The sequence below is a fragment of the Phycodurus eques genome, chromosome 7 (assembly GCF_024500275.1).
Source record: "Phycodurus eques isolate BA_2022a chromosome 7, UOR_Pequ_1.1, whole genome shotgun sequence".
Classification (NCBI taxonomy): domain Eukaryota; kingdom Metazoa; phylum Chordata; class Actinopteri; order Syngnathiformes; family Syngnathidae; genus Phycodurus; species Phycodurus eques.
The window spans coordinates 17,658,922-17,668,772 of NC_084531.1; the positions used below are offsets into that span (position 1 = coordinate 17,658,922).

The 9,851-nt window shown below is 42.5% G+C and overlaps 1 protein-coding gene across 1 annotated transcript; it reads right to left on the minus strand.

The window, feature by feature from the left end:
* Positions 1-846: 846 nt before the first annotated feature.
* On the minus strand, positions 847-7,138 carry sae1 (SUMO1 activating enzyme subunit 1). Its single transcript, XM_061682717.1, has 9 exons — positions 6,817-7,138; positions 6,587-6,698; positions 5,520-5,693; positions 5,020-5,165; positions 4,854-4,956; positions 3,510-3,615; positions 3,223-3,367; positions 3,076-3,145; positions 847-2,888 (listed from the first exon to the last, which is right to left on the minus strand). Exons 1-9 carry the CDS (start codon positions 6,915-6,917, stop codon positions 2,796-2,798), a joined length of 1,050 nt encoding a protein of 349 aa, XP_061538701.1. The 5' UTR covers positions 6,918-7,138; the 3' UTR covers positions 847-2,795.
* Between the last annotated feature and the right edge of the window lie 2,713 nt (positions 7,139-9,851).

The window sequence follows — 9,851 nt, forward strand, 5'->3', positions numbered from 1 at the left end:
AAACACATTGAAGCTTATTAAAAAAACACTTTCTAAGCACATTGTAAATGCATTGAAACACCCCAAAAAATGCAAGCGTAAAAATGTATTATAGAAATTGTAAAAAAAATAACAATGAAAATATTTCCTTTTTAGTTGAAGCCTCCTTGTCTCGTCAAAGTTGAAGACTTGCTTGGAGATGTATCTTTCGGAGGCTATCATTTTGCCAAAAGTTTTGAGGTACTCCTCTGCTTTACCACGCCTGATGATGGACTGAATGCAGGTTTCTCAAATCAGCCCTGACTGCCTTTAAACATACCTGTTGAAGTGACTGAGGTCTGCTCCAGCAAATGAGTGTAAAAGGTTTGTCTAAGACTTCATGATTTACTTTCATGGTCATGATCTGCTTCTCCTTCTCAGCACTCACTTTCTTAGGAGACGTAGTTCGAAAAAAGGGACTCGGGCAAAAATAAAAGGAAAATGCGAGCACAAAACACAACTGTACCTTATGTATTAGCCTTGCTTCTTCTTCTGTGGTGTTTATTGGTGGTTAGTGGCACATTACCGCCACCAACTGATATAGTCATTCCACAGTAACGAAACCAATGTGAGTTGATGGTGGCCGGATGTTGTGAAGTTTGCTGCCACCAACTAGTGGGTGGGGGTCTGAAGCGCTCGTGTACCTTAAATTTTTGCTCGTAACTCAGGACAAAAGAACTCAGCCAAACGACGTCTCGTATCGCGAAAAACTCATCCAGGCACCACTATGTTTAACTGAAAAATATGTAATGTAGCGGAGGGAGAGTTCCTGCATACTGTAATAATGTGTGGCAATAGTGTAAGCGCATTTAATTTTTCTGCCTGTCATTATACGTCACTAGCTTCGATATAAGAACAAAGATACATTATTTGTAGTAAATAGACAATACATTTCAGACCAATTAAGTTAAATTGGATTTCTCCTGGCGGCACAGTGGACAACTGGTTTGAGCGTCAGCCTCACAGTTCTGAGGACCCGGGTTCAATCCCCAGCCCCGCCTCTGTGGAGTTTGCATGTTCTCCCCGTGCCTGCATGGGTTTCCTGCCACATCCCAAAAACATGCATTAATTGGAGACTCTAAATTGCCCGTAGGTGTGAATGTGAGTGCGGATGGTTGTTTGTTTGTATGTGCCCTGCGATTGGCTGGGAACCAGTTCAGGGTGTACCCCGCCTTCTGCCCGATGATAGCTGGGATAGGCTCCAGCACGCCAGCGACCCTAGTGAGGAGAAGCGGCTCACAAAATGGATGGATGGATTTCTCCTTGCACCACACTTGATCACTCATATCACACTGATGTGCCGCCGCAGTGGTTGGGAATCACTGAATTTGAATATGGTGGAAAACTTCCATTTGTTTCCGTAGTTCGATTCATATCGTGGAAATTACCCTTATAAGGGTTTCCTGTTTCATGATTTTTTTATTTAGAATTTTCATAATTATAGGTGGTAGCACAGTGGATTAGTAGTTAGCACGTCTGCTTCAAAGTTCAAAGGTTCAGTGTTCAAATCTGGGCTGTAGCCTTGTGTACTCTGGCTTCCTCTCACAGTCCAAAAACGTGAATGTTAGACTCATAGAAGACTCTAAATTGCCCATACACGGTAATTCTTGTATTTGATTGTCTGGCGACCAGTACAGGGTATACCCTGCCTCTCGTCCAGTCAGCTGGAATAGGCTCCGGCTCACCCGTGACCCTACTGAGGATAATGCTATCGAAAATGGATGGATGGATAAGAAATTCTGTGAGAAATTATATAGTGGATGTATTTTTTTCCCTTTTTGAATTGAACTAATGAAATAAATGAACTTTTCTAGCATACAGTGAAAGGACCTTGCCGTGAATAGCAAAAATCTACAAGTAATTGACACCCACCCAAAGAGGTTTGTAATTGCTTATAGATGGCAGCAAGGATATGGCCTGACTAAATTAAGCTTCTAGCCTCACTTTAGCAAATAGTTCCTTTGCACCAGATGTCAAAAGATGGCTCCAAATCAATATTTTTATTAGACATGGTTTTGGCTTGAGCACCAAACTGCAAATAACAGAGGATAAGTTCCCTCAATGCTGGGTTTCACTGTATTGTAATTCATTGAGATGCAGTCTGATTTTCTACTTTGTTCTTTTATATAATAAAGTGAATTGGAAAAAAGTATTGGTTTCTTTTTGTATTTACAAACACTCCCGTCCAAAGGTATTGAAACAGTGAGTAACATCAAAAGTTTCAGTTTGTTTTTTACCTATAGGCATCTCTCTGGTTTTCATGTTATTTACACCTCTTATATAAATATAAAATAAACACACATGATGATACTTGGGGTGGGAAGTGTTGTTTGGATATTTGATGAGCCCAAATTCGTATGTGTGGGAGGATACATTTTGACTGGTCCTTTTGTGTGCATGCATGGGCAGTCTAACTAAATATACAGTATTTGTAGTATATAGTATAGTATATACAGTATGATCTGGTGTGTCAGTGCCCCACTATGGCCCAGATGCAAGTGGACTTTTGAAACAAACAATTGGTCAAATATTTGGGATATTGGTTGAGTGGTCCTGCTAATTAAATAAACAAGGTATTCTCACACTCATTTAAAACATATTTAAATCTTAACACAAACGTCAAAATGCTTTTCTGCATCATTTTTTTTTTTTAATAAAAGTAAGAAAATGTCAAAAGTCAGGAGAATAGCGTGTGGGTGGTGAGGTTATACCGTAAATAAACAAATGCTATGCAAGATGGATGAACGGATGGTAGAGCGAGCTCCATCAGCACGAACTCAGTTTGGTCCAAAATAGTCCACCATGCCATTTCCTTTGCGGCCATCAAAGAAAAAGAAGTTGCGATGTGGAGCGTCTCTCTGGGACAGAGCCTGGACAACAACAAACACATTGAGGGTTAGAGTTTAGGGTTGGGTTAGGGTAAGGATCAGTTTTGTGTTAATTTAGGGTTCAGGCTAGTTTACTGTTAGGCTTTGTTTAGCTTTTAGGGTGAATTAAAGGATAGATTAGTGTTAGGGCTAGTTTAGCATTCAAGGTCAAACCTGCATGTGCGCTTACCTTAACAATTTCCTGTCCGAGCACACCGCCCACCACGGCGCACACCGGCGACATCTCTGAGAAGCAGAAACTGAGGAGGACACACCAGGACAAGGTGAGTATCGACACAAACAGGAAGAGACATGGCCTAACCGGCAAGTACTGTACCTGATAAAGTCGTCGTTGAGCAGGTCGCCACTCACCGCCAGTGTCTCCAGGACGTCTTGGCGGATCTGACTCAGCAGCTGGCTGTCCTCTGCAAAGCATTGTGGGTCTGGGTCTCTGCCCTTGTCCGTTCGGAACTTAAGCAGCACTAAGAACCGTTGATTGTCATTCAAATTAAATATCGACATACAGCAAATGTTCATACTTTTCAAAAGATAAAAATGTGATTGGCTGTCTTGTGTCTCTGACTGAAGGGTTTGTCCCCTCATGTAACGATGAAGGGAGAGTACCGTGAAGCATGAAGTAGTCGACAGGCGTCCGCTTGAGGGCGGCTTTAGCCTTGTCGCTGCTCCAGTCCACCTCCAGGGCCTCCTTCAGCCTGCAGAACCTAGACGTCTGGTTCAAACAAAATCATGTCATCACAGAGTTGGTGGATTCATTCAAACACTGTACAATTGCAAAAGAAAGAAATACAAGCTTTTTACAGTTTAATGCACAAAAACATGATCATGCTGTGTTCGTGTTTTTAGGAAAAAGTTTTTTTTACTTTTTCACTAACAAAAACACCAATTTATATTATAATTGTAAGATTTTGTTTTGGCGGCACAGTGGTACGACTGGTTAGAGCGTCTGCCTCACAGTTCTGAGGACCGGGGTTCAATGCCCGGCCCCACCTGTAGTGAGTTTGCATGTTCTCCCTGTGCCTGCATAGCTTTTCTCCGGGCACTCCGGTTTCCTCCCACATCCCCAAAACATGCATGGTAAGTTAATTGACAACTCTAAATTTCCCTTAGGTGTGAATGTGAGTGCGACTGGTTGTTTGTTTGTATGTGCCCTGCGATTGGCTGGCAACCAGTTCAGGGTGTACCCCGCCTCCTGCCCGATGATAGCTGGGATAGGCTCCAGCACACCCCTGACCCTAGTGAGGAGAAGCGGTTCAGAAAATGGATGGATGGATTTTGTTTTTCTGTTGTTGTTTTTTTTTTCTTTGTTCAAGGTGTGTTTATTGTCAATTCTTTAATATGCGTAACACATACAGAGGACTGAAATTACGGTACTCAAGGGCCTGTGGTGTAACCAAAAAACAGTGCAAATAATAACAATATAAAAAGCTAAATAAAACTATGGTATATACAGTATAAAAAGTATGAATTGAATGTGCAAATATCAAAGATCAGGTGATGTGTGCAACATAGTCAAGGTCAGAGGCTGGTGTGACCCTGAGTCTGGTGCACGTATGTGTGAGTGTGCATGTTTGTGGGGTGTCAGAGTTCAGGTGGGCAGATGACAGAAAAGGTAGAGGGGGCAGAGCGGGCAGAAATTGCTGATTCCTGACAGACTGATGAATAAAACTGTCTTTTGAGTCGGCTTGTTTTTTTCAATGCAATTATGATGGCCGTCAATTATCCAATGATTTTCGCTATTTGCGGTCTGGCCCAATCCCTATCCCCCATGAATAGCGGGGGTCCACTGGATTCCATTTCTTTCTTTATTTTTTATTAGCATTTATATGAGTTCTCAGATTTTTTTAATAAAGAATAATGTTACACCATCTTAAGTATTTTTCATCACACAAAATGCAATTGCTTATTTATTATATATATAGGTGGGGAGTACAGGCAGTCCCCTCTAACCTTTTTCACCATGGTGGTCTCGTTGGGGTCCACTTTGACCTTCTTGGCGTCGGGACCATCGTTGGAGTCCCCCGAGGACTTCTTCACCACTTTGGGTTTTTCCCTGAACAACAAAGCAAAGCCCATAGCAGAGTGCTTTTCACTCATAATTCGAGTTCAGACTCACTCCACGTAGTTGTGCTCGGGTCCGAGGTTGCAAAACATGTAACCATAGTAACCGTGGACATCGCCGCAGAAGACCAGGATGTCATGCTGCGAGCAAAGCTGGTCCACACGCACCATCACATCTCTGGAGCAGCCCGTCAGACAAACCTGAGAGCAAAAAAATGATTCTCTAACTAGTGTAAAGGTCACAAAGGTTTTGTGACAAAAAAAAAACATAGGGTGTTACTGTACATGTATTTTTTTTTCCCCGAGTAGAAGAGATGTGGCACTTTGCTAAAAACAAAAGATTTTCAATTGGTGTTTTTATAGCATATTAATTCTGACTTTTCAACTTAAAACTGTTATTATTGCACTTGTATGAATTCTTTGTTTCCTAAAAACAAACTATTGATGAAGACTTAAGGTTTAACATCATTTTGTTAGAGGGTATTTTGTTTGGAACGTATCCCAGCGATAAACTGGCGGTACATCCAACTACTACTGTACTTCACGCACACTCACCGCATTAAACTGCAGGAAGAAAGTGTCAGGTTTGTCTTCTATTTTGCCCGTGTCAGCGAGCACCTCCACCATAGGGTTGAGGTTCTGGGCGCGCTCCAGGGACGCCTCAGCCCTATTCCGGCCCCGCTCGCTCACCGGGACAAGAAACTGAGCGCGACATGACTCCTCAGTCACCTGGTGAGACAAACATGCGAAACATCAACCATTGGAACTACGAGAACCATGTTGCATTCTTTGAGACAGGACACAGTAGAATCTCCAAAATACACTGGTTGACTTCCAGTTGTTCTTCCTTCAAAACCATTTCCCATATACCAAAAAATTTTAATATTGTTTTTTTTTTTGTTTAAATAACCATTGTCATAAAAATATTAACTGCACAGGTAAGGTTTGAAGTAACATTTTAACATTTATAACTTTCATACAAGTCTACAAATAAGTTAACCATTAAAAATGTTTTGACTTTGGAGGAATTGAAGACTTAACTGCAATGTCATCGAATCAGCCTAAAATACACTACAACAGTGATTAAGTGTGGTACACGCACCACTTGTGGTATACAACAGAATCACTTAATTAAATGTTCAAAATGTGAATGTGAGAGTGGCTTAAACATTTTTTCAAATCCAGTATGGTGCAATTCAGTTGTATTTAAGTTTTAAGTACAACAATACATTTGCATTAAATCTTATCGTATTTTCTTTTTTCAAAGATTTATTTAGGAACACTTTTTAATTCACCTTTTTGTGCAATTCATTTTAATTAAATCATAATTTAAGTAGTTTGTTTCCCTCATAAATTTAATCAGTGTTAATATTCAAACTGTGCATAATGTTGTAGTGACTTAAATATACTTTTTAGGAATAAAACAACAAAAAAAATTTCTGTGGTATTTGGTGTAAAAAGTTTGACAAACACTGCACAACAACCTTTACTACAACTGAAAATAGATTTGCAACAAGCGCAATCCAGTGGACATAATTACCATTATTTACTCATGCCTTGTTCGTCAAAAAAAATGTCAGTTTGAATAATTGTGAAATGTTTGTGATATTTAGGTTGTTTACCTTCTCATGATCCAGCAAAGTGAGTCCTTTCACTCCAGCCAAGATTAAGTTCTTGCCCACTTCTGCCCCCAGGCCACCTAAACCTGCCAGGAGAACCCGGGACCCACGCAGTCTACAACCAAAACGCACATTAATGACATTAATTGCAGATTAATTAATTTATATGGACAACGAAGTGGAAAACAGAGCACCTGTGACTAGAGTAGCATTAGCATGACCAGCTAACCCACCTCTTCTGAGCATCCAAACCCCAAAGTCGGATCTGGCGGTCATACTGGGCCGCCTCTTCCTCGGTGATAACCGGGTCCTCCTTCTCGATCATATCGATCATGTCAGACTTCTGAGTAAAGACGAAAAAAAGCTGTAAAAGTGATCGTTCGATAAAGCTGCACGGCCAATTGTTTCAAAAGCCGCGATGGTCCCGCTGATGGGCGCAGTGTGATGACGTCAAAATAAGTAGTTTCGTTTTGTTTTTAGTTTTTTTTTTATTAACGTTATTTCCGCCTTATGCTCTCTGTGGAAAAATAATTACCCTAGACAATGTGTATTGATAATTTAAGTTTACAATATATGGCGCTTTTTCCTTTTACTTCAACTCAGCGACTCTCACTTGCTATTTTGGGTAAATTTTGCCCTAAAATTGGACTCACGAACATTTTGTCTCTTCAGAGAATCCGTGATCCATCAATTCATTCTCTCCAGCTCTTATCCTGTTGAGGGTCGCAAAGTGCTGGAGCCTATCCCAGTTGACTTCGGGCGAAAGGCTACAACCTGAACTGGGCGCCAGTCAGAAAAATGTACCACTACAGCATCAGTGACTTTCTTCAGAACAGGGATGTTTAATATTGTAAATTAATAAATTAGTACCTCAATGTTGATGAGCGGCTAGTTAAGTGTTCATCTTTTTTTTTAAAACAGCGTGTCTCTGGACTTTACATTAAAACATAACTGGGAGCTTTCCTGGAAATGTGTTGGAGAACCATATAGGCCTGTCATGTCTTGAATGTATTGTAATATCTGAACGTTTGAGTCCGGCCGGGCCTGTAGATTGGCGGTTCTGACAACAGCAAGCGATGAAAGAGGAAAGGGATATTCAAGCTTGAACGTTGGTCCAAGCCAGGGAGTCTGTGTGTGGAATGCTTGGGCATGAAGTTGTAGCTCATAACAGTTCTTGTATGAATGTCCATTCTGTTACCGCTCGTGGTAGTAAAGCGACTGAAGTGCATCAGCGACTGCGTCATCCTTGACCACGTCCGAGGCTATTACTATATGTTCAGAGTATGGTGTGCATTGTGATATAAAATATAATACTGCTAAAAAGTTGTAATTATCTGTAGAAACAAAGAGGATAAACAGCTACATTTTCCCGACTTTACATTGTTGAATAATGACATCACAGTCTGCAGTAAAGTCAAGTATGTCGGACATCGTATTACGGATCAAATGACAGGTCCAGGTCGTGGAACAGGCGGCACGGTGGACGACTGGTTAGAGCGTCAGCCTCACAGTTCTGAGGACCCGGGTTCAATCCCCGGTCCCGACTGTGTGGAGTTTACATGTTCTCCCCGTGCCTGCGTGGGTTTTCTCCGGGCACTCCGGTTTCCTCCCACATCCCAAAAAACATGCATAAATTGGAGACTCTAAATTGCCCGTCGGTGTGACTGTGAGTGCGAATGGTTGTCTGTTTGTATGTGCCCTGCGATTGGCTGGCAACCAGTTCAGGTTTGTACCCCGCCTCCTGCCCAATGACAGCTGGGATAGGCTCCAGCATGCCCGCGACCCGAGTGAGGATAAGCGGCTCAGAAAATGGATGGATGGATGGATGGTCGTGGAACAGTGGACCAGCTCTACACCCTCGGCAGGGTCCTCAAGGGTGCACGGGAGTTTGCCCAACCAGTCTACATGTGTTTTGTGGACTTGGAGAAGGTGTTCGACCGTGTCCGTCTGAGAGTCCTGAGGGGGTGCTTCGGGGTATCGAACCCCCTGATACAGGCTGTTCGGTCCCCATACGACCAGTGTCAGAGTTTGGTCCCCATTGCCGGCAGAAAGTCGGACTCGTTCCCGGTGAGTGTTGGACTCCGCCAAGGCTGCCCTTTGTCACCCATTGTGTTCATAACTTTTAAGGACAGAATTTCAAGGCGCAGCCGAGGTGTAGAGGGAATCCGGTTTGGTGCCCTCAGTATTGCATCTCTGCTTTTTGCAGATGATGTGGTTCCGTTGGCTTCATCAGGCCGTGATCGCCAACTCTCACTCGAGCGGTTCGGGTGGAGTGTGAAGCGGTTGGGATGAAAATCAGCACCTCCAAATCTAGGACCATTGTCCTCAGTCGGAAAAGAGTGGAGTGCCCTCTCCAGGTCGGGGATGAGATCCTTCCCCAAATGGAGGAGTTCAAGTATCTTGGGGTCTTGTTCTCGAGCGAGGAAAGAATGGAAAGGGAGATCAACAGACGTATCGGTGCAGCGTCTGTGATGCGGACTTTGTATCGATCCGTTGTGGTGAAGTGAAATGAGTTTCCTCCGCAGGGTGTCCGGGCTCTCCCCTTAGAGATAGGGTGAGAAGCTCGGTCATCCAAGAGGGGATCAGAGTGGAGCCGCTGCTCCTCTACGCTGAGAGGAGCCAGATGAGGTGGCTCAGGCATCTGATTAGGATGCCTCCTGAATGGTGTCTGGGAACGCCTCGGGATCCCTCCGGAAGAGCTGGATGAATGGCTGGGGAGAAGGCAGTCTGGGCTTCCCTACTAAAGCTACTGGCCCCGCGACCCGACCTCGCATAAGCGGAAGAAAATGGATGGCTGGATGGAGTGAGTATATTGCAAATTTCTAAAAAGCTTTGAATAGATATTTCGCTACAAAAGATTGCAACATTAAGCTTGAAAACGTCCAACTACACACATAATATGATGGAAATTACTAAACACAGGTGTAAATATTTACTGTGCAACTATTCACTGTTTCAGCCTGTATTGAAGAAAGACAAAATGCTGGTGAATGAAAACATCAGTTGTTGCTTTGGTTTTGTTTTGTTTTGTTTTTTAAATGGAAGATACCCCATATGACATGGTGGACAGACGTGTAAAATATTCAAATGTTATCATGACAATATAATATAAATGGTCCGTCAAAATGACTCGTTTTATCCAAGAATTTGCTGTGAACAATTAAACCATGTATTGAATGATTTACTAACACATAACCACTTATTACATAGACTTCAGTTAGCAGAGCAAATAAAATTTGCTTGCTTTGGCATGCATTACATCACCATT

What these genes read in the sequence shown, in the direction of transcription:
- sae1 (XM_061682717.1), bottom strand. Translation starts at nt 6,917, where the DNA reads ATGATCGATATGATCGAGAAGGAGGACCCGGTTATCACCGAGGAAGAG. An exon ending in CGACTACTTCATGCTTCACG is followed by an intron (nt 3,368 to 3,509) that starts GTACTCTCCCTT and finishes AACGGTTCTTAG; the next exon opens with TGCTGCTTAAGTTCCGAACG. An exon ending in TCGGACAGGAAATTGTTAAG is followed by an intron (nt 2,889 to 3,075) that starts GTAAGCGCACAT and finishes GTTGTTGTCCAG; the next exon opens with GCTCTGTCCCAGAGAGACGC.